This window comes from Martes martes, assembly GCF_963455335.1.
Source record: "Martes martes genome assembly, chromosome: 2".
NCBI classification, from domain to species: domain Eukaryota; kingdom Metazoa; phylum Chordata; class Mammalia; order Carnivora; family Mustelidae; genus Martes; species Martes martes.
The window spans coordinates 158646796-158671292 of NC_137889.1; the positions used below are offsets into that span (position 1 = coordinate 158646796).

Below are 24497 nucleotides of genomic sequence, written 5' to 3' on the forward strand. Positions count from 1 at the left end.
CGAGGCTTCTCACCACAATTTCTGTCTCTCTCCTGGGAGGCATGTACCCAGTTCACTGGAAATACTTGATCGATAGGAAGGAAGACCTGAGCTTCCTGGTAGAACACTTGCAAAAGAGAATTCTAAGCCAATCTGGCCCCAGGTCATGCTAAGATACCAGCAACATTTACCCTTAGTGGAACACTTCCTGGGTTCCAGGCACTAAGCTACACCCTTTACAAACACTGAGTACTGCATGCACACACCCAATCATTAAATCTCCTTGTCCTACTTTCTTTTCTTCCCAGCACTAACCTCTATCTGATGATCTTGTATATTTTATTTTCTTACTGTATCTCTCCCCAACTAGAATATAAGCTCTGTGAGAATGGGTACGTCGTCTTTCTTACACCTTGGTGTATCCACAGCTCCTAGAACATTAAGCAGTGCGTAGTAAGTCCCCATTTATGTGTGGATGAATAAATGATAAAACCTATCAACAATTCAATGTGAGATACGATCGCTCCCATTTTCCAGATGAGGAAGCTAAGGCCCGGAGAGAAAACTGACTTGCTCAAGGCCATAAAACAACCACTGGCAGAGCTATAAATCTGGGTCAAACAATTTCCAAAGTTGGACTTCTTAGACTATATTTCTCTACACCACTTGACATTGGCAAGGCTGGAGCTCGTCTTTCCTGGAGTGCCAATCTTCCCAACTCACAGCTCAGTACTTTCATGTTGGCGGCCTCATGATTTGTTATAAATCAACAAAGCACTATCAACCAGCCTTCCTCTTTCTGAGAGCTGGTCTACCAGCTCACCTCTGTCTATCTGACCCAAATGTGCTCTGCTCGGTTTGTTGGTGACTCTTACAAATCCTTAAATTCTCAGAGAACCCCTTCTTCCTCCTGGTCCTCTTTCCCTAAATCCACTCTTTTAATGCCCAGAAAAGGAGCAGGCAGTCCTCTAGGGCAGGAAGGAAAGCTGCATTTCTCCTACTGGGCTCTTTTTCAGACTCGAGGTCCCAGCATTGTCTGGGTCTTTCCACATAATTGGTCCTTATTCTGCACAGACTGACACCCTGAGAGCCCAGGGCAATCTACCACCCATGAAAAGCTTTTCCCAATGTGATTTGTGGAGATATGAGTCCTCCCCTCCCCACATGCTTCCTCTTTCCTCATTAACCTTTCAGAGCCATAATTATCAAGGAAACGGAGGGTGTCTGGTAAGTTTCCCTCCTCACGCCTCTCTTCTAGCTTGTACTGGGGGTTTGTGTCCACCCAAGAACTCCGAGAAATTCTTGGGCACAGTTCAGAGAGATGGCAGGTGGTGTTTGATCATGGGACTCCCCACCCTATCCCAGACCCCCCCCCCCAACCCCATGGGAGGGCTAAGCTTCTTGTAAGCCAGGGTGGCAACAAATCTTTCAAGAGGCTGTTTGAAAATGCTTTATGGCACGTAGGGTTACAAGGCTCTAGCTGAACAAATGGAAAAATTAGTCTACCTTAAAATATCCAAGGCAAGTAATTTCCTATCACCTTGTTTCTTAAATGTACTTAACATCTAGAATCTGGGCTTCCCAAAATATGGATAAGGGTCATCAGTTAAAATGGCAACTTGGAGATAAAAATCTTCTGCTTTAACAGTCGCTCATAAAATGATGCCATCGGCCCTCTGTTTGGAATGGTATGGGCTGGGGGAGGGGTAGTCCAATAACATCAGATACTAAGTGTTCTTGAATTTCACAGGCTTGAGGCAGCCTATGGGCAGGACTTTCACCCTGAGTCCACCAAGGCTCAGCCTCAGACACTCTGCTCTCTCCACAAGGGCTTCCCAAGGTCTCACACCTGGGGTTTGCTTTGGTTTTATTTTTCCTTAGATGAAAGTTTGCGTTTCTAGCTCATTTCTCCAAATTTTGAAACTACTTCTTGGCCTGTGAGTGGAGTTACTGGTGACAACCACAGCTTATTTTCTCAGTCTGCTTATTTTCTTATACTCTTTGTCCTTTTTGTTCTCCTCTTCCTCTTTCTTCAACCTTTGGCTCTTCTTTTCCTTCCCTTCATTCTCTCCGTTTCTTCATTCACTCATTTATTCCATTCCATTCCTTCAATTAAGATTTACTAAGTAATGTACATGTACCAGGAACTAAGAGTGCTAATTCTCAGCAATAAAGCCCAGTCAGGAATTCTACCTGCAAAGAGCTTACTCTTGGGGAGAGTGTGCCATACACGTGTAGAAGCAGAGGGAAAAGAGCGGAGCACTGTGGGCACGCAAAGGACCTGCCCCTAAGAGTTGAAGAAGGCTACATTTGATCTAAGATTGGAAAGATGAACCAGAGATGGAGAGGGAAGTAAAGGGAAAGTGTCCCAAACAGCGCCAGTAGCAGGTGCAAAGGCCCTGAGGCATAGGACAATAAAGTTCAGCAAAGGGGCTGAAATTAGTGTTGTTGCACTGAAGTATGAGGTGACTAGTGGCAATAGACATGGCTGGAGCAATCAGTTAAGGGGCCAGATACTGGAGGGCCTACCCACCACGGCAAGGAGGTTGAACTGGATTTGGAAGGTGATAGAAACGTTGGAATAGCAAGTGACATAACGAATTAAACAACAACAAAAAAGAACAAATGAAGGATTAACCCATTCTTCACCACATACCAAGGAACAGAGGCCTCTGCGTTTCCCAAGATGCCTGGTGTCATTATTGAATGAGTCATCTGGCCCTAATGTTGACAACCGGGGGTGGGGGTTGGGGGGAGGGTGGCTATGACTCACAGGGATCTGAAAATAAATCAGCCCTATAACTATAGATGCAAATGAGAATAAATGGATTCTCTGGGGCTCACTGCAGTTGGTCTTTTTTTGAGGAGGGGAGGCTGGATACTGAGATACGGGGCCTGCTGAACATTATAGCATCTTCCCTGTACCTTTTGGTGGGCATATTACTTCACAGACCATGAATATGAGTCACTAAATTCTAAACCTTGGGCAAGAAAACAAAGTTTGATAAATGTGTCCAGCTACTGGAATAAAGACCCAGAACACAAACAAATCAAGAAGTTCAGACTGTGCCAACATACAAGGAGCCCCAGACCTGTGCTTAGTGTGACACGTGCATACATACACACAAACACACTCAGTCCTGCACACATTCGCACATGCATACACACATACTCACATACACACACACCCTCCCTTTCTTTCCTTGAAATACCAGTTGCAAATGTCCAATGTCTAAAAGGTGTCAAAATTAAAAGTGACCAAAAGATGAGGCAGAAGTATATTTTGGAAAGTTGGGGAGGTGGATAGCTCATTTAAGGGGGAAAAAAAGAGATAAGGAAATAAAATCAGTCAATCAAGAACCATGAATCCAAAAATCACATCTTTTCAAAATGTTCTAATATTTTGTGGATTTATTATGTCCCCAAAATTTCTGTAGTATTTTTATGGATTTAAGGGAAACTACTACACACATCTCATTTCATTCTCTAGAAAACCTTGAGGAAGCAACTAAGAAGGTCTGGCCTTTAATTATGAACCAAACACCTAGGTTACAAAACTTAAATCCTTGTAATGGTGCATAAAACCATACCAGAGCCCTGATTAGCTTGCCCAGTGTTAATTAAAACCCTTCTCAGGCATTCTCTCCCAACCCCTACTTCATGACCTGGAATAGTCAAGCCTAATTTTTTCCAAATATATGTAAATCCAAGGGGTTTAAAAAAAAAATGTAAAGGCTGGTTAAGTGGAAAAGAGGCTATGCAGGAAGACCTCCCAGTTGGTCCTCAGACTGAGCCTCTCAAACCAGCAGCAGAAAATCCTCTCTGATCTTTGATCATGGAAGACTTCTCTGTATAACGCAGACTCTCGCGTGCATTTTTTAAAGAGCCAGCATCTTTCAAAATGGCGCCTTCCACTAACCAAGAACTCCCAGAAACAGTGAACATCACCATCATTTGTCAAGAAAATCTGGTAACATTTACAAGACATTTCCCAAGAAAGGACCTCCTCCCTGCCATGGGTTTTTTTTGAGTTGAACTCCAATGGCCATCTCTGTGAGGAAAGCTGCCTCTGGCGAGGAGTTGGAAATGGATCTCTCATGGCAAAACAGAAATTTTTTCGGGGGGGGGGGACAGAATTAAAACTTTGATAGTTTTTCTTCCTTTTCTCAATTGTACTTTTGTTCACAGCTTCAGCTGGGAGAGAGAGAGCACACATTTAGTTTGGAGTTTATGAGTTCATATTTTATAATTAACGTTGCCAACAGGGGAGTTTGATTAATACCACGCAGTGGATTTTGAGCAATGTTCCATACAAATTGCCAAATTTAGCAATAAAATAAATTGGTTATGTGAACATAATTAGTAGGATGACTACTTAAAATTCAAAACTGAATGCGAATAATTCCAAATCATCTGAGCCACAAATCCATTATTTGTAGAGAAGGGGGAAAGCATAGCATTTTGGGTTTTATTTTGCCCTCAACCGCAATGTTATTCACCACCAAGCTGAATATAATGAAACTTCCACAGTGGGTTGTGGCAATATTTTGGAGCAACCCAGAAGCACACACATACGCATGTGCACACACACAAAAGGGATGTCATAAAGATAAGAAATGCTAAACTGTGACTTTTCACTGCAAATGTAAAAATCTATAACAAATTTCTCAGCAAATGCAGCATTACGTTTTTCTGATGTGTTCCCCATAAACCTCTAAGCGCACAATTACATGGCGGAGCTTTTCCCTTTAAATATTCACAGTACCTTATTGTCGCCCTGGACTTCTGCAAGCCTTTGCTGAAGTTCTTTAATTTCTTCTCCCAGATGTTTATTTCGGTCCTGAGAATCTCGCAGTAGTTGTGCAAGATTAGCCTGGAAATGTCAACATATTATGGAACACAATCAGAAACACGGGAGCGGATCAATGTGGGGCTTTGTTGGGCTCGCCAAGGCCGGCGCCCCAGCCGAGTGGAGCCATGCAAAGCCCATTAGATAAATGCATCCACGATTGCAAGTGTGCACATCACACCACGACAACTGCCTGGTGAGGGCAATGGCGCTGGCTGTGAACCTCAGCACGGGGATCTCCTTTGTTTCCAGAAGGGCACACGGACAAGGAATGGAGGGGTCAGTCATATTCGACTTTTTAGAGAAAAAATGTTAAGGGCTCTGTGCTAAAAATCTTGCAAATGGATGTAGAGTTCAATTATAAACTTAAGCCAACAATACAGGAGAAAGCTTCATTTCCTTGTTTAGATCGTTTTCTTCCCCTTCAGATAGAACTGGTTTAGTGAGCTTTTCTTTGCTACCTCAATGCCCAGAATTTTGATCACGAGATGAGGCAGCCAGAGAGGGGATGAGGAATGAGCAACCACTTCAGAAGTCAGGGTCTGGAGGTCATCCAACAGTCCCGGGCTGGGTTGCTCACCTCCTTATTCCCTTCTATTGGCCCCGTGGTACCAGGACCGTTCACCTGCCTGACCTGGGTTCATGACATCATCCCATCCATAGGCTGTGCCTCCTGCTCAGACCCAGATCCTTCTGGCCCATATGGCCCACTCTCTATGCGCCAGCCTCCCCACCTCGAGCCAGCTCCACTTCACATCATCACTGCCCCCTTCCCTAGAGCATGTGAGCACCTCTTAACCATGCCCCCACTCCTTCCACAGGTGCCCTGAGCTTGGAAATGAGGTCACGTGACTGCTTTTCGCGCCGCGCTGTTCCCCTTTTTGCTAGCTGCTGCTTGCTCTGGTTCTTGCCTTGCTTGTTGCCCTCTCCTCTAACCTCAGCGAGAAGACTACAAGCGACGGAAAGGCAGAGATGCTGTTCCCCCTTTCCTTGGCATCCATGTCTGTTGCTTCAGGAAGGGCTTGTGTTCCAGCAAATGTTTTAAAAACTCATGAGGAATAAATGAAGGAAGGAAGGAGGGACAGAAGCAAGCAAGCAATGAGAATATGGCCTGTGGGGAATCATTCAGAAATAGCTGGAGGGGGGATTTTTAAGATTATTGTGAAGAGTCCCTTTATATTACAGCTGAAGAAACCCAAATGCAGAGGCATTAGGGGACCAGTGTAAGTGTAGTGGCCAAATCTCCAAGCACCTTAACGCTAATACTTTTGGGGGTGCTCCTGGCTGGCTCAGTCGGTACTTTCGACTTGTGATCTCAGGGTCATGAGTTCAAGCCCCACATTGGGCGTGGAGCCTACATTAAAAAAAAATAATTTTTTTAATGCTAATACTTTTGGGAATACTCAATGTCAGCTCCTAAAAAAGGAATGAAGGTGGAAGAATAAAAAAGTTAAGCCTTGGTTTGGCTCATCCCTGACTCTGCACTCTGTCTCATCTCCCAGGTCCCATCTACTGGGGAATCAGGTTGTCTCTACCTTCAGGTTCTTCCCTACTCTGGCTGGGCACCTCCCAAGTTTACTTCCTTGCTGTTGCCCGAGCACACCAGGCATGCTCCCATCCTGGTGCAGTTGCTCATGGGAATTCTCATGGGAATGCTCTCCCACCAGAATACCTCTCGGCTCCCTCTCCCTTTCACCTCTTCAAGACTTTGTGCAGAAGCCACAGTCTCAACAGGGCCTACCTGGACCACTCAATATAACACTAACTCGATCTAACACTCAATCTAACCCAGCAACCTGCTCGCCTCCACCCTGATCTTCTAAGCCCCTTCCCCTACGCTATTTTTTTTTCCTTTGTAGTCCATGCCATCTTTTAAGATATCCTGTGATTTATTTCATGGCCTACTGCTTACTACTTATTTCCTGCCTCCCTCTCTCTACAAAAATAGAAGTTCCATGAAGGGCAAGGAACTTTGTTCTATGATCTACCCCAAGCACCTAGTAGATGCTCCATAAATATTTTCTAAACGAGAGACAGTATGTTGAGTCTGGAGATGGTGGTCTCAGCCTAGGGAAGAATATGGAATATTAACAGTATGTACCAACACTGAAGCCAGTGCTGGGCACAGAGTCTTGCGTGGAAACCTGAATCATCCCCACTGGCTGGATTTAACCAAGACCTGTATTCCTCAACAATGTGATCTAATTTTCAACCTTGTATGTGCGAGGTTCATATTTTAGAATAGCTGTGTTCTGATTTTCTCAGTTTTCCATTCTTATCAGATAAAATTTGGTGAAGGATGCAGAAAATTAATTCCCATCTTACACTTAAAAAAGCAAAAAACCAAGAGACACTGTGACCAACTCACTACTTCTGGAAATTTTTAGAAATCTGGAAATTTTTAGAAAGCTGGATTCCAGTTCTGCCACTTACAGGACTGAGTGAACATGGGTGAAATCCTCGATCTCTTGAGTTTCCCCATCTGAAAATGCAGCTGACCACACATATCTCATGTGACCATGTGATACCTAAATTGAATAACGAACACAGGACAACTCCCACAGTACTTGGTATACAGTAGATACTGGTTAAAGGGTTAGCTCCTCCTGACTGTGTCCTTCCAGTGGCCCCAACTCAACCACTCAGCGAACGGTTGGATAGACACGGCCGAATGCCTCCTCGGACACAATTAGCTCCTTTGTGATCCTGCCCCTTTACTGCTCCTTATTCATCCATTTGCTTATACAACAAATATTTATTGAGCACCTACCATGTATTTTAGACTCTGGATATACAGCACTGAGCAGGACAGACAGAATGCCTTGCCCTTGTACATGCCCATTTGAATAGGTGATATTACATTAGTTACATTATGTTGCCATAAAATACAGAATGACTTAGTGCTTGAGTGATGAGAAAAACAAAGTGGGCAAAGGGAACAAAGTGTGCCCAAGGAAAGGACCACATTTAAACCAAGATTTAAAAAAGCAGAGAGAGCCGGCATGAGCCTTGTGGATGGGAGTGGGGAAAGTTCCCGATAAGGGAAAAGGCACCCTGTTTCCCTCACTCCTAACACATCACAGGATTCTGATTCCCGATTTCCAGTTGGAGAACAGTTCAAGGCCACAAGGACAGGCCGACCCCAGGGACCACAGTACAGTGATGATTTAGCTCTTGACTTCCCTTTCCTGGTTTCTCCCCTCTATCTGCCACTCTCCTTCCTTAGCACATGGTAGCACAAGTGGGCTGCCTCTGCTTTCCTTCCACGGAACCCCAGAACATTTCCCAGACATGAGCTCAGCTAGCATAATCCCTCCCTCACAGACCGGAGGGACTGGCCCCACGGAGGGGCGGGGAAGCAGCGTCTCGGCACCCCCTCTGCAGGAGACACAGCAAAATTCACCTTCACGGTGCCTGCCTCTTCCTAACCAGCAGAAGGGACGCTCAGGAACAAATGCCTGTAAGAGTGACAGCGAAGGGGATCAAGGGGACACTTATCAGGACAAGCACTGAGTAATGTATAGAGTTGCAGAATCTCTATTATACACCGGAAACTAGTATAACAGTGCATGTAAACTATACTGGAATTAAAATTAAATTTAAAAAAGAGTACCCATGGAAACTTAATAAAAGACACGCCCCCCCATATCTGCAATGTCCTTAACCTTTTCTTTTTCTTTCTTTTTTTTTTAAAGATTGCATTTATTTATTTGGGAGAAAGAGTGAGCGACAGAGAGAGAGAGCAGGATCAGGGGGAGAGAGAGAGAGGGAGAAGTAGGCTCCCTGCTGATCATAACGGCCAACAGCAGGCTTGATCCCGGGACCCTGGGATCATGACCTGAGCCACAGGCAGACAACTTAACTGACTGAAATGCCCAGGTGCCCCAGTCTTTTCTCTTTGAGTCAACAGTGGCTTGAGCTCCTCAGGTTGCGGGAAGACCCTGATGCTCCCTCACCAGCCTCAGGTCGTAGCTAAACCAGTGCAACCTGATCCATCAGTGGAGAAGGGCTAGTCCTCTACCTCCAACCAGGCACAGAGCAGAACTTTTGTAAAATACAATAAAAATCAATCACTAGAAAAATGAATTTGGGTGCCTGGGTGGCTCAGTCAGTTTAGCATCTGCCTTTGGCTCAGGTCATGATCTCAGGGTCCTGGAATCAAGTCCCATATTGGGCTCCCTGCTCAGTGAGGAGTCTGCTTCTCCCTCTTACTCTCCTCTGCTTTTTCTTTCTCAGTAAATAAATAAAATCTTTAAAAAAATGAATTTAAATGGCATCAGGATAAAACCCCCAAGTGTTTGGTAGAGTCAACAGACATAAAATCATGCTGTCAAATTGCCACAGAAGTTTCCGAACAGGGGCACCTGGGTGGCTCAGTGGGTTAAAGCCTCTGCCTTCCGCTCAGGTCATGATCCCAGGGTCCTGGGATCAAGCCCCGCATCGGGCACTCTGCTCAGCGGGGAGCCTGCTTCCTCCTTTCTCTCTGCCTGCCTCTGTGCCTACTTGTGATCTCTGTCTGTCAAATAAATAAATAAAATCTTAAAAAAAAAAAAAAACAGTTTCCAAACACTTCCTCAATTTCTGTGTTTATCACGGACCAGAAGCAAGCCGCCTGGCTCCCAGCATGGAGTTGGGGCCTCACTTTGAAAAGCCCTGAGCTTGGAGAGCTGCCAGGTTATTTAGCTATTAACACAGGGCGGGCACCTGGTATTCACATCACAGGTTCCAGTGCTACGGGAAGCAGAGGACAAGGCTGCTTCTGGAAACAAGGATTTGTGGAGCCGGTGATGTGAGTGACGACCATCATTTACTCTGCAGCTGGCTGAACAGAATTCTACCAAAATAAAGCCAGGCATTTCCATAGTAGCCACAGAATGGTGGTCCATTAGGAGTGCAGAGCCTCCATGCTGGGTTTGAGTAAATCTACCCGCGCTTTGAAACCGACCCCGCTGTTGGGTACGGTGGGGGAGGCACCCCGCTTCAAAGCGCTCGGCTGTAATTTCACATTTCCCAGGCTGGGTGACTTGTCAACACACATTTCTTTTCTATTCAGTCTTTTCAGTCCTTCCACCTCCTCAACTCCAAAACAATAACTTCGGGAACTGGAAAATGACTGCTCTGATAGGGTACCTAATTCCTTGACATATACCTTAAAGAGGAAAAAAAAAAAAAGAAAAGAAAAGAAAGAAAAGTAGTCCATTTCAAAGCACTCGAAATAGAGGAGAAAAGTTCACACGATTCTTTTGACCAAAAATAACACCCATGACTCACACACGCTCACTCTAACAATCCATCAAGCTAACACGTGGGGTCTGCTTATAATTTATCAGCTATGCAGGGCGTTTTGTCTCTGTGTTATTGAGAAGGACTCTGTGACCATCAGTCGGCAATAGCCACACTATGTAAAGGAAATGTCAAAGAAAAAGTGGCAGACCGCCTAACCCTGGGAAGGCTTTTGCAGGGAAGGAAAACCAAACTGAGAGATCATTTCCCCTAGATCTCTGGGGCAGGAGCTAGCATAAATAGCAAATCGTAAAAAGGTTTAAAAGCTCTTTTAAATATTCAGATCTAGCCGCGGCTCACAGGAAAGGTTGACATTTTAGCTCTGATAACAGGGGAATGAATACAGTAGCATGTGTTGTAGGACCCGTATACTGCAGTGACTCTTTCTAGCTGCAAGTTCATGAACATCGTGATTGGGAAGAGAGACGAGCGGGATTGGATGGGAACGTCTCTGGGACATTCGAGGCCAAAAGGATTCAGACACACCTTCTGAACAAGTCAATTGAGGAACAAGTCAATCCCCCGTTACCCAGTGATGTCTATAGAAATGCACTGCCAAGGCCAGCCCGTGGTGTGGGCACCATGACTCTCACCCCAATTCTCTCTGCATAGAGATGAAGGCCACAAACCCTGATGGTTATTGTGGGGGCAAAGATCTGGAAGGTGTGAGAGCAGTGTGATCTCACCCCAACCTTTCGCTTTCTGGGGGGCACTAAGACAGAGAGCAACTCACTAAGACAGAGAACAACATGGGCCAAGGGAGCCGTTTATCCAGCTTTCTTCCAGTCCCACCGCATCCTAGGCTCCAGCTCTTGCCTCAACCACTGGGTTTTGATTCCCCTATAAGTGCCATAAAATATGTCAGAACAGTTTATATTCTAGATGCAGTATACTTTTTAAACTTATAAGAAGTGATGGCAGGGAGATTTAAAAAAAATCAATGATATAATCACATTTGGCAATGACAATCACAGGTAAGGACCCTTGTTTCCAATGATCAAGTAATCAACACTGGCTCACAAGGAAGGGATTTCAGGACACTAGTTATAAAAAACCACCCTGAATCCTTCAGATGGGAAGAAAAGGATCCACTATATACCATTTTTCTCCCTAAAGTAGGAAAAGTAAAGATGGATATGAAGGGGATCAGAATACGCCACTCCAAAATATTCCACTCTGCCATGAGGATATTTTGAGTTGAAGGCAATTGCGAATCAACAGATACAGAGAGTTCCCTTCCCTCCTCCCCATTTCTACCTAAAAGCAGGGCATAAATTTCCCTTTGTGAAGCTGTCCTAACCTCTTTCGTACCAGGAAGAAGTAAGCAGCCCATCACCAGAGAGCCATTCGGGGCACCCCAAGATCTGCATTATACAAGACTTACTAAAATAACCCTTAGCTCCCATTAATTTCCTATACATTTTCTAGTCACTTTCCCATAGCTGATCATCCCTTGAAGCCCAAATGCCCTTTCTTTTATTAAAGAAAGTGAACTCCCATACATATAAAAATCGCCATAAAATTGTATACTCTCCCTTCTGTCTTTTGTTAGTTAAAGTTGCAGGCCCCCATGTACTGAACATAAGAGTATAGAGTGAAAAAAAAAACACAAAATAAAAGAAAGTGACGAAAAGTTTAAGATTAACCATCCATCCTTGCACTAGCCCAGACACCGGCAAGAGCAGAAAAGGGGGTGGGCTACATATTTCCACCTGAGTCCTTAAATAATTCAGACCAGTGGCCAGGCGTCAGGGGCAATACTCCAGGGACAATCCCTCATGTCATCCTGAATCTCTGTAATTTATTAGACACATATCACTGCAGGAACCTAGCCATGGAAAACTTAGTCTACATCACAATGTAAAAATGATGTACACCGGAAAGTCCTGGTGACATAAAAGTACTGACATAAAGGTACTTATCAAATTGCTGACCTAAAAGTACTTATCAAAAGTGAGAGGGAAAAAAGGTAAGTAAGAGCGAGAGAGACAGGTAAAACCTTGACCTATGCACTTCCTCAAGAACAATAAGGAAAAGATAGGGTGAGGGGAAAGAGACAGAGACCAGATTCAGAAACCATGCTGCTGCATGAGGTGTTAAAAAGTTTGATGCTGTGTTGGAGCACCTGAGTGGCTCATTTGGTTAAGCATCTGCCTTTAGCTCAGGCTTGATCCCAGAGTCCTGGGCTGGGGTGGAGCAGGGAGTCTGCTTCTCCCTTTTCCTCTGCCCCTTTCCGCCGCTTGTGCGCTCACTTGCTCTCTCTCTCTCTCTCTCTCTCGCACTCACGGTATCATACACACGTGCTCTCTCTCTCTCTCTCTGAAATAAATAAATAAAGTCTTTTTTTAAAAGAAGTTTGATGCTGTGGACTCCTTAAAGCCATACCTTTGAGAGGGCAGAGTACTAGATTAAACAAGAATATGTTTAAAAAAATGTCTGATGAAACATCAAGTATACTTGAGCAGTGTGATTGATAGCAAATTTAATTGCAATTTTGACTCTCTGCTTTGGTCTATGGTGAGTCCTGTGTTAATAGTAATAGACGGAGACTTGCTTTGCTGAGCAAGGGCTCCCTATTCATAGCAACTGCCAAAGTGATGACCTCTGCTACGGTGACAATTTTCCTATTTACACAGAAACAACCACCCAGAGCTCCTGCCATACATATGTTTTGGCTGTGCAAGGAGCCCTTGGCAGACTCCTACCTCATAACCTCAACACACGTGCTTGTGAATGAATGCATTTCCAGGCCCATAGGCAAACACACGTCCATAGGTCTGGAAGGTTGCTGTGGACACGAATGTTTGCCTCATCTTGGCCATTATGATTCTGCATTGGCCTACTCTCAATTTCTCTAGATTCTTTGAGCCTAAACATCATCATCTATAATTGGGGGGGGGGGTGGTGTGCACACTCACCTTCCTCCCAAAGTCCCCACAAAGATCCACAGAGCTGATAGCAAGACCCTCCCTCTAGTACTCAGAATGAAATTACAGTCACGTCATTCGGGAGGGCTCCTGCAAGCCGGGCCTGAATTTCTTCCCAATTTCCCTGGTGGAACAGGAAAGTTGCACTGTTCAAAGAGTCGTGAAAAGAAACATCTCAAAGCACTTGAGATCTTTGAAGGAAGTTTTAGGTTGTGAGCATCAAATCCAAGATACATAGAGCCGCTCTGATTTGCAGTCCCCGGGGGACGAAAATAAGATTAACCAAAAAGACTTTCGTACTGAAAAGTAAAAGGCTCCCTCCCATTCCACAAAGGGCCAACCCATGCTCTGTTTTCTCCAGGCTCTCAGTCTGGCGCATGACACTATCTAAATAAGCCGTCACTCTTTAAGGGAAGAAAGCAAAGGCTCCCTCTTAAACCTGGAGGAATACCTCCCGTGATATGTCGGCTTGAAATCAAAACAGGAGAAGACAAAGATGCGTTTGATTGTTTATTCAAGGAGGAGTTGGAATGGGGAGAATGTGCTGCCGTGACCCCAAAGAATCCCATCTTCTAAGAAGATTAACCCAAGATAATTCAAATTCCCTTTGTCTCCTTTGGAGGAACTGCTTGTTTAACAAAAGAAAAATATTGAAAGGGTTGTTTGAGATCTTCTGGTGCTCTCTCTCTGCAGTGGAAAGAAGTGCTCTGTGTATAGTTCTGCCTAGAGTATCAAGAAGACGTTTTCATTTCAATATCCCAGGAGAAGTTATTAGTGCATTGCTGTTGTCACGATTTCTTCACAGTTTCCTTAACGCATGATTTGCCATTGGAAATTGAGTTGTTTTCAAAGAGATTCTAAGTTCTAAAAGAAAGCCTTGACAACTATATTTCTAGAACTATAATCCTGAAAGTTCTGGCCTGTCCTCTAAGGAGGAGACAAAAGAGGCAAGAAGTATTTATGACCAGACCCTTAGTCACCATGAGAAAGAACACTGGCTTTACCAGGTAAAGATTCCTAGCTGTTTCTGGCTCTCCACCACTCTCTAAGCACATCAAAGCACTTCATCTCCGGACTTCCAAAATGGGTTAAGTTAAATGCTGACTATGCTTCCTCCCTACTCAGTCTAAGAGTCGAATATAGAACAAAAAACCTGAACGAGAACAAGGAACTACAAGTTAGCAGAGCTGGATTTTAGTTCTGCTCCATGAACTGGCTGTGTGACCTTGGGCAAATCAGGGGAAAAACAGAAACCAGCCAACATTCATTGAGCACTCAGCAAGTCCCAGGCAATGAGCGTGATGAACACTATCTATCATACCAGTTCCTCAGAGGAACTTTATGAATGCGTCTCATGGTTACGTTCACATAGGAGGAATGTGAACCTAAGAAAGGGTAGGCAGCTTGCCAGAGATCACCCACCAGCAGGCAGAAGGGTGAAATTCACATCGGTAGGATCGGATGCCAAACCTGGGCTCTTTCGGCCTGCTGTGAGCTGCAACGGTGCCTTGTGACTTTGTGCAAGACCTAACTTGCCAGTGTGACTTTGGGAGACAGCTGGGAGGTCACATACATACATACATGCATATATGGTCTCAGAAAAGCACAAAGCACTACCGAGGCTGAAGATGTGGTATTGCTTCTACCTACATTTGAGAAGAACCCTCAACTGCATTTGTGTTCAGTTCAAGGTGCTATGACAAAATACCATAGTCAGGGGGTGCTTATAAAACCCGGGAGACTATTATTCAGAGTTCTCCAGGCTGACAGTCTGTGACCAGGGAGCCAGTGTGGTCAGACTCTAGCGAGGATCCTCTTCAGTTGTGACTCCTTGGGGCATCCTCCAGGGGGCGGAGAGCAGAGCAGAGAAAGCAAGCTTTCTCATGACTTCTGGAAGAGCACTAATCCCGCTCATGACAGCTCCACTTCAATGACCTCTTATCCTAACTACCTTTCAGAGGCCCCACCTTCTAATACTATCACACTGGGGGAGCATAGTTTCAATATATGAATGTCGGGGGGACACAGACATCCTGCCCATAACAATGATCATAGCAATCTCTCCCTCTGAGTGGAGACACGAACAGGGAAGACTGAAGTAGAGACCACAGAAATTCCACCTTCCCAATCAAGAAACGAGGCTGATGGGCAATGAAATGGCTCTGTGTGGCATCTTCTCCTTTTCTAATATGTGGATCTTTGGTCCTCCATGTCCCCTCTGTTAACATGACAGCTGGCTCTTGTTCCAGTGCTTTCTGCTTAAGTAAGTGCACCTGCTTTCCAGCTGGAGGGGTAAATATTTTGCCCACTGTCTTGCCTTTGTGATAAACATGTAAATCAATATAGGAGACACCAGGACAGAGTGCATGCTTTTACCCCGTTCCTGCTAGATGAAAAAGTGAAGAAAATAATTTTGCCTCTCCCTTCCAGTCCTGTCACATGTGTGTCAAAGCTGTCTGCTTCTGGCTAAATGCAAAGTCTCGTTGCAACCAGGACCGAAATACTTACTGGTGCATTTTTGTCCCCATACCGTGCTAAGGAGGAAGGCATCTTAACACTCACCGCCCAAAACCAGTCACATGTTTCTATAAATTAACTAAAAGTAAATAAAATTTCAAAAATATATTCTGAATGGATAAAATTCTTTATATTTCCAAATCCTGGAACTATTTCTCCCCACTATTTATCAAGACATATCTTCCATCACTAAGCCAGAATTCTCTCCCTTGCTTTGGGCTGTATTTCTCTCTCCATAGCGTCAATGGTCATTACATCTGATTTATTTTAATTATTTTGTTTATTGTTTGTTCATAGCATCTCCACTAGAATTAAAGTGATTATATTATTTATCATCTAAACCAAGAGGTTCTGGAGATGAAAAGGAGCCCTAATACAAATTATGCCAGGACAAAATGGAGATGTTCCTGGGGAAACAAAGGTGTGGTCGCCCTAACTACAATGCAAGTTCCAGAAGCTCGGGGATTTGGATCTGACTTTTCTCAGACCTGTGTCCCCACTGTCTAAATTAGCACAAGACACCCATGAGATGCTCCATAAATAGGTACTGAGTCAATGTGGCTAAGAGCATGAGCTCTGAGTGGACGGCAGGGGTTCATACTCTGGCTCCAACACCAATGAATTACGTCACTTCCCTGCGGTAATTTCCTTGACCACCATATGCTTCAATTTCCTCATCTGTCAGATGGCGACACTAATGAGAGCACCCACCTCACATGGCTGGGTGAGAACTAAATGAGCTCATCCACAGTACAATGCCGAGCACAGGGTCTGTACACGGCTAGAGCGGGCACTCCAAAAGGTTGGCTGCCATCATTACTCTTGGTCATTCCAAGGTTGTGTGAAGAAGGCGCGTGGAGCAGACAGTTATGTCAGCCTACCCAGCACCCCTTACCATGACAACAGAAGAAGTCTTCTCGTGTCTATAGAATGCTTGGCTGTGCCTGGCCAACCCTGAGATGGGCCCCCGGCTTGAGGCTGGCCTAGAGGAGCTCTCACTTGGGACTGAGGAACAACTTTTTTCTAGAGATCAAAGATGTGGAGTCACATTTCCCATTCTACAGAGAAAGCAGGTTCACAGAAAGAAACAACGGCTGCTGAGCGCAGAAGAGGGAGCTGGGGTAGCCAAAGCCCTGGCTGTATTTCTGCCTCCCTGCTCTCTGCTCAAATAACCGTCTGAGGTCCTATAAGCCAGGAAACCCCTCACAGACCCCAGCTAGTTTAACCTGCCAAATGGAAACAAAAGGGTCCTGACAAGGGCCATGGTGGGCAGATTCAACACCCCCTTATATAACTGATTAAAAAAAAATTTAAGGGGGATGAGGTGGAGAAGGAAAGGATAAAAAATATTTATTGGTGCTCACCCTTTGCCAGGCACCATGGGGAGGACTCTGCTGGCACCACTATGTGGTAGGTACCATATTTATTCCCATTTTATGGATGAGACTGCTAAGACTAAGGCACCCAAAGGAAACTTCCCAAGGCCACACAGTTATTTACAGTGTCATTGCTGGCTTCCTAGCAGCCCTTCTATCCTCGGTGATTAATCGAAGCCAGTTAACACATGGCACTCTCCTGGTGAATGTCAGTAGACCAGGAATGGGAGCATGTCCTACACTAACCCAATTAGACTGGAGAAAAGCACTTCCATTCCATGGCTGGGGGTTTTGCCTCTCCTGCTTAGGGGAACCAGCCTTAGAAGAAGGTGAAGTTCTTTATTCTAAGTAAAGAAGAAGAAAGAGAAAATTCAAGAGTTCTCTATCTCTTCAAGAGAAAGCTGGTGTTGAAATTGGCACAGTGGTAGAGTGGTCAGATAAAATATGGGATGCCCTGTTCAATTTGAATTATATATAAATAATGAATAATGTGTTGGCATAAATTTGTCCCAAATATTGCATGGGTCATACTTTGTCTTTGTCTTTTTTTTTTTTTTTTCTTAAGTAGACTCCATGTCCCGCGTAGAGCCCAGCACGGGGCTTGAACTCAGGACACTGAGATCATGACCTGAGCTGAGATCAAAAGGCAGATGTTTAACTGACTGAGCCACCCAGATAGCCCAAGGGCTATACTTTTATCCTAAAAACGTTTTAGTTGTCTATCTGAAACCCGAATTTCCCAACTGTCCTGTTTTTTTTTTTTTAAGATTTATTTATTTATATGAGAGAGCCAGAGAGCGTGTGCATGCTCATAAGGGCAGGGACTCAGCGTGGAGCCAAAACACCAGCCTCCATCTCCTGGCTTGAGATCGTAACCTGAGTCGACTCTTGAGTTAGATGCCTGACTGACTCTGCCCCCACCCAGGCACCCCCTAGGGGTCCTGTGTTTTATTTGCTAAGTGTGGCACAGTGGAGAGAAGGAGTACACATAATGGAGAAGCAGGATGCTCTACCTTTGAACTTCTGGTTTTGCAAAGTTCATTGATATCTTTATTGTTTAAACACTTCAGAACTTCTGTTGCCCGCACCCCAACCCATCCTATCTCATGCAGCAAGTCAGAGGTTCCAAACCAGGTAGGAAGGATGTAGAGCCAAAGTCACACCACTGTACAAATCCCAAGGGGACAGAAATTGAACGCTATATTCAAATCTAAAAAGCCATCACTGAAGACATGGCACTTGCTTTTTCAGAGCTATATGAATGCAGCTTGACAGACTTGCTAGAATTCTTCAGATTCTCCTTGGTCAATGTAAATTTTTTATTATAAAGTCATGAGACGTGAATTCACTTAAACTGTAAAACCCCTTCATGAAAACTAACAAACTTGAAAATTTCAACAAGGATGACTGTTCTTAGCCACCAAAAACCACAAAAACATCTAGTAATTCCATATTAAGGACAATTTTTAGACATTCATGATAAAATAACACCCTTGTAATTTTATTTAGAAAAAAAAACCCAGCTCTATAGCAAAATCTGACTTCAGATCAAACCTGGAGTGGTACAAAACAATCAAATAAAATAGGAAGAGAGTATAGGAATGAGTAGAACTAAATAACCAAAGGGGTAACTGAAGGAAGAAGTTGCGTTGCTGTTTAAGGGTGAAAGTCCTGTGTGTGTGTGTGTGTGGCATACTATTTACTCAGCATCAAAAATCTCAAGGAAATGGACCCAACAAGTTTACATGTGATGTCAAGTATATCGTCAATGAACAAAAACAGGATGTTGAATTAACCATTACAGCTATGAAGAAACAAAGCAATTCCTGTATCTTTATTTCCTAGTTTTGAAGCCCTGCTCTGAGGCAGAGGCTTCTCCATAACGTGGAACACATAGCATTAACATCACCATCATCTGGGCTCACTTCAACCCCATAAAAAGCTGTATTTCAGGGCATGTCAGTAGAGAACAATTACCAAGTTGAGGGAAGGTCTGACAGAGATACCTTTGGAAAACAACAACATAAATATGTATGTATGTATGTATGTATGCAACTGGATTAAAAGAAATATGGTTTATGATATTCCTGGACATAATGTTATAGAAATCTCAACTGTCCCCAAATTAATCTACAAATTTAACAAAGCCCCAATCAAAATACCAATAGGTTGGTTGATTTGTTTTGGTGGAATGAGAGGAAGGCTTGATAAAATGTTTGTAAGTTTTATCTGGAAAAGGTAACAAATAGGAAACACGTGAATAGCAAGAGCAAAGGGAAGGAGACTAGCCCAGACAGACGTCACAAGTATTACAAAGCCAAAACCAATACAATAATGTGGTACAACACCAGGGCTACACAGGCTCCATGGAACAGAACAGGAAGTTCAGAAACAGATCTACAAATATATAAGATTTGTTCAACGACACAAATTAAGTATCTGAAATCTGTGGGGGAAAAATGGATTCACCTATAAATGACGTGGGCTATCATTTAGTAGAAAAGCACATGTGCGTTTTGCTGGTAAGATGGTTTTAAAAGCCTGACATGGTAGAGGCGGAATGGGAGAACAGAATCCATCCATGAACAGTATGCTAAAGAGTGACAGCCCTGAGCTCCCAACTCAGCTCCTGACAGGATTCCCAACAAGAAAGGGAATGCTGTCAACTGGTATGCCCTCTTCCCCCTTGTTAGACCGTACTGGGTTTCCTTCCACACCATCACCCCCACAACCGCCAACCCCTCTTCTCAGTGAGCATTTCTCTACTACCTGTTCCCCACTCTGTAACACAAAAGGATTCTGGGAAGATAAGAGAAGTTCTCTACACATTCTGGATTCCCTGACACCCCTGACTCCCCAGTCATTGTAAGGCATCAGTATGAACAATCCAAGAGTTACCAAACTTCAGGAATAAGGCTTACCTGTTTCCTCTTTTCAGGGGGAAGTGACGGATCTCCATCCTACAAAGAAACAAATGTTACACTTTACTTAAAAAAAAAAAAAAAAAAGTGTGCTTTGATTCAGGGAACTGAACAAAACTCCGAACTAAATTCAGACCCTCCCACTCCTTCCCCCTGCAATCAATAGTGTGCTGAACCAAATTCAAATATATTTTTTTAAGATTTTTTTTTTTAATTTGAGAGAGAGAAATACCGAGAGAGAGCATGCGCACGGAGAAGAGGGAGAAGCACGCTCCCCACTGAGCCAGGAACCCAACATGGGGCTCGATCCCAGACCCCTGGAATCATGACCTGAGCTGAAGGCAGATGCTTAACCAACTAAGCCACCCAGGCATCCCTCACATATACTTTTTAAAAAATTAAGTATAAACCAAACCAGTTATTTTGGAAAAACCTCTAGGAAATCAGTTCCCATTAGGACCAAACCTAGATACTTTCTAAAACCATACGAACCACATAAATACATGAAAAAACTGGATTTATCTTTGAGCAGAGCCAAAACTGAGATAGTATTTCATTTGGTTTGAGTTCAATCCCTCTTTTAAATAGTTAGATCCAAAGGCATAACAGTGGATGCACACATGCTTGAGTTTTCTCTTTGGGCAGAAAAAGTTGGGGGGAGGGGGGGTTACGGTAGGGAAGAGGGGATAGGATATGGTCAAGATAAAAGAGAATTAACTGAGAACTTGCAGTCCTCTCAGACTTTCTATCTTAAAAGGATTCATTTTCCTCTCCTCCACCCCTTTGGTGCCACCTGGAAATAAAAAGAACTCAGGTGACACATAAATGCTCAGTAAACCAGTACTCTTGTCTCCCATGCTGCCTGAATATAAGTCAACATCATGTGGAAACTTCCTATTCTATTTCTGCTCCAGGAGAGTTCAATGACCCCAGCTCAGATGGCTAAATGTTAGCCATTGGGTCAGCACTCAAAAACAGAGATTGTAACATTGCGAGGAAAAAAAAGTGGAATGCATCTAGTTCTCTGCCGTTGGTACCCTCCTCTCAGTATAACCTGCAGCCTTAAAAATCTTGCCACATGAAAACCCAGAGTGACTCTAAATGCCCGGCATAAGGGTAAGGTTAAAAAAATTATGGAAATCTCACTATGCAACTGTTTTTAAAAAGGAATTAAATTTGTTCATATGGCCTAGAGAAATGACCAAAGGACTGAGTGAAAAGCAAGTGCTGGAACTATGTTTACACAGTGGGAATGAACAGAACTCTGCAATGATGGAAACGCTCAGTATCTCACCGTCCCCACACAGTGGCCATCACGGAACTCTTCTACATCCACACAGCCCCACATGGTATCCTGCAGGGATTGGGCCCATGAAATGTGCCGAGACTGAAGAACGGAGTTTTCAATTTCACTGAATTCTAATTAATTTGAAATGGAATTTAAATAATCACATGTGGCTAGTAGCTTCTGGATTAGTCCAGATTTATAACACAAATCCTCTTTAAACAGGGCTTCCTGGCTGGCTCAGTGGGTAAAGCAAGCAACCTTTGATCTCCACGTGGTGAATTCTAGTCCCAACTACCCTGGATGTAGAGATTACTTAGAAAAAAAAAAAAAAAAGAAAGAAAGAAAGAAAAGAAAAGAAAGGTAAAAAGAAAAAGAAACAACAAAAAGTGATAAAAATGATAAAAAAACGATGAAAAGCCCCATACAATTAAACTAAGAAAGAGGCATGTACAAACACATTTGTATGAGTTTTCATAGACACCAGAGGAGGCAGTCCGCAAGTACACACGTCTGCTAGCGACTGGGGCTGGGTTGTGGAGGAAACAGGGGTGACAACTTTCACTTCTTCGTTTTTCCATGTTGGAACTGTTTGAATGGGAGCCTCCCCCCCCCACCTTTTATTTAAAGAACTGGTGTGTTAAAATCCTCACTTTTTTTTTCTTTTAAAATTTTAATTCCAGTGTAACCCACTTTCTATCTTAATGAGGGCACGAGAATGTCGCCGTGATGTAACACGTACAATCAGCTCCCGGTACTTCTTCTTCAGGGACTGATGGCGCTCCCGAAGCTGATTGGCCATGAGTTTGTACTGGTCCCTTTCTTGCTGGCATGTGTCCAGCTCCTTGGAGAGGATCAGCAGGGCTTCCTTTTTACTCTCCAGCTTTCTTTTACACACCAGGTACTGCAAAACAAAAAAATCCAACCAGCTGGTCAAAAACGTCAATAGACTTCCATTTAACACACCCCCTGTTTCATGCTTCCAGCATGGTTGGTTTTGTTTCGTGGAGTTTTTTGTTTTTAGAGAACATATACCCAGAGAGGTCAGTCAGTAAGTGATGTATGCAGTAGGTATACAATATGCAGATTGCCATGGTACCTGACCTACGCCCCTCACGACAGAACCAAAACCTTGGATGTTCATGAACTTTAACAAACTGGGATAAACAGATAAAATACTTTAGCCAACATATAAGTAAAAAAGCAAATTTTTTTTAATGACATGGATAGATAGTTGGACCCAAATTTTGTTTTAAAAAAATATATTTAGGTAAGATTATGTAAAATTTTATTAAAATTCAATGAAATGATATACACAGAAAAATAATTCAATACAAATTTTGTAAAATATTAGTAACAACTCTTGGCCACGTGTTTTTTATAATTTTATTCTTTGTGCTTTTCTGTGTCTTCTAAATTTTCTAGAAGAAACCCATATGGCTCTACTATAATAAGTAAATACAAAAAGTGCTATTAGAAATAACTTAATTGAACTATAAATCACTGCAGAAGATTTCCCTTGTCCATCCAACCCAGCAGACATTTTCTTACCTGAGAATGTTCGCTTACTAACTCCACCAAGATGTGTACAACTTGTATAACTCCAATACAGGCACTTACTACCCAGCACCAAATGAGCTAAGTATTTTAGCCACACTTCGATTATCCCCAGACGGTTGGGTGTACCTAGCTGGAACTCTTCCTCAGGGGGACAGGACTTCTTCATCTCTCCTTCTCCCTATCAGCCCATTCCCACCCTGACCATGAACCACCCTTACCTGATAATCAGCCACCACACGGGCCAGTGTGAACCTGACTGGGACTCTTTACTTTCATTGGATATACTGCACCGTCTGGCGTTATTCACGTATGTGAAATGTGGCATTAAATACCTTTTGAATTTGCCCCGTAAAAGACCCAAATTCAGAGCATTCATGAAAACAATTTATAGTTTCATTATACACTCTGACATGAGCACTTTGTCATTATGGACGCTCACACAAAGCAGAGAGAGAATCAGCGCTCCCAAACCATTGGAGTCAATGCTCTTTTATGGACAAAAAGCATTACTCATATATAGTGCTTGCTTGGAACTGACTTTGTTAAGTTCAATTTCAAATAAATGAAAGGGGGAAAAGAGAGTTTTGTGCATTAGCACAATTTTTTTTCCTTTAAAAAAAAAAAGTAATTGCTTAGCTTCAAAAACAAAGGGGAAAGAAAAGCCATTCTGAGACGGATTTGAGTTCTAAGAGAGGACACTTCCACCTTGGGTGAATCTTATTCCTGGCAGTAATGAGGTTGGAATCCTGCCTTAAAACGTCCTGGATTTTTAAGACTTTGACATCGTCTTCGTGGAGGCAAAATGGTTCTGTTGCCACTGTGATTTCTCAGGAGTAAAATCCCCAGCGAGTAAATATCAGAGGAGAGTGGCTCAAAACCTAAACTGCAATGTCCTAAGGGAGGTATTGAGATTTCACAGGAAAAAAATCCCGTTTACACACAATTTAACAGATCTGCCCTTGCGCCTTCGGTTTTTTGCCCGGGATCAGCAAGCCTCGGTTGTCAGGGCTGTTAGTACTGGTGGCACAAGAACGGCCACCTTTGTCCCTTCACTTGATCAGATTCAACTCTGAGACCCCAAAGACACCGTATTCCACCTTCGGGGAAGAAAATTCCAATTGCGTGGAGACATTGTGAGGTGCTGTAGGCAAGATTAGCCGTAACATCCGTCTCGGGAAGAGGTAAGGGCCACCCCTTATTGGCAAAGTGGAAATTCAGGTTCCCTGACCTTGAACTGCTGTCTATTAGGATCCAAGAGAGAAGCAGTTTCTCTCCCAAGGCCTGGCTCAGATAGGGCCTTGGAAGCCGTGAAGGGCTGTAATTGGACTCCCTTCCCTTGGGTCCAGAGTACCTGGCAGAAAACAGGCACAGAGGCCTCTGTGAAGACAGTGACCTGGGATTTGCTGAGGGGCGTCCCTGCAGCTCGAGTCCCTTCAAGGAATGAAAAACAGGACCATTATACCTGCCCCAAAGGGTCCTAAAGCAAACACATTCCATACAGAATCTAGAGCCACAGCAGCAAAAGGGTGGTCTTCCGGAAGCAGCTGCTCGACTGCTCTTTCTTCCGCTTACTCTGGTCTAGAACAGCAAACGGCAACAACTGCCCTCCATGCCGTTTATTTTTATCAAGAGAACAAATCGCAGGCTGGAGCCTCATTTCTGAAGCAGCTCAAAGTGGTGCTGCCCCAAAGACGAGACGGCTTCCCCGGAGTCCCCTGACCCTGGTGTGGCAGAATCAAGAAGGAAGAAGGCTAGAGAACCCTGCTCTGTGTCCCCCCACCCCCACCCCGCCAGAACCCC

General features: G+C 43.8%; 1 protein-coding gene across 1 annotated transcript in view; it reads right to left on the reverse strand.

Annotated features, from left to right (window-relative positions):
• The window catches only part of CCDC149 (coiled-coil domain containing 149), a 98101-nt gene that overhangs the window by 42361 nt on the left and 31243 nt on the right, over window positions 1-24497 (reverse strand). The window contains exons 2-4 of the mRNA XM_080797823.1: window positions 21880-22041; window positions 19853-19891; window positions 4745-4852 (exon numbers count right to left, since the gene is read on the reverse strand). Coding sequence (XP_080653949.1) covers window positions 4745-4852; window positions 19853-19891; window positions 21880-22041 — 309 coding nt within the window. The remainder of the gene's footprint in view (window positions 1-4744; window positions 4853-19852; window positions 19892-21879; window positions 22042-24497) is intronic.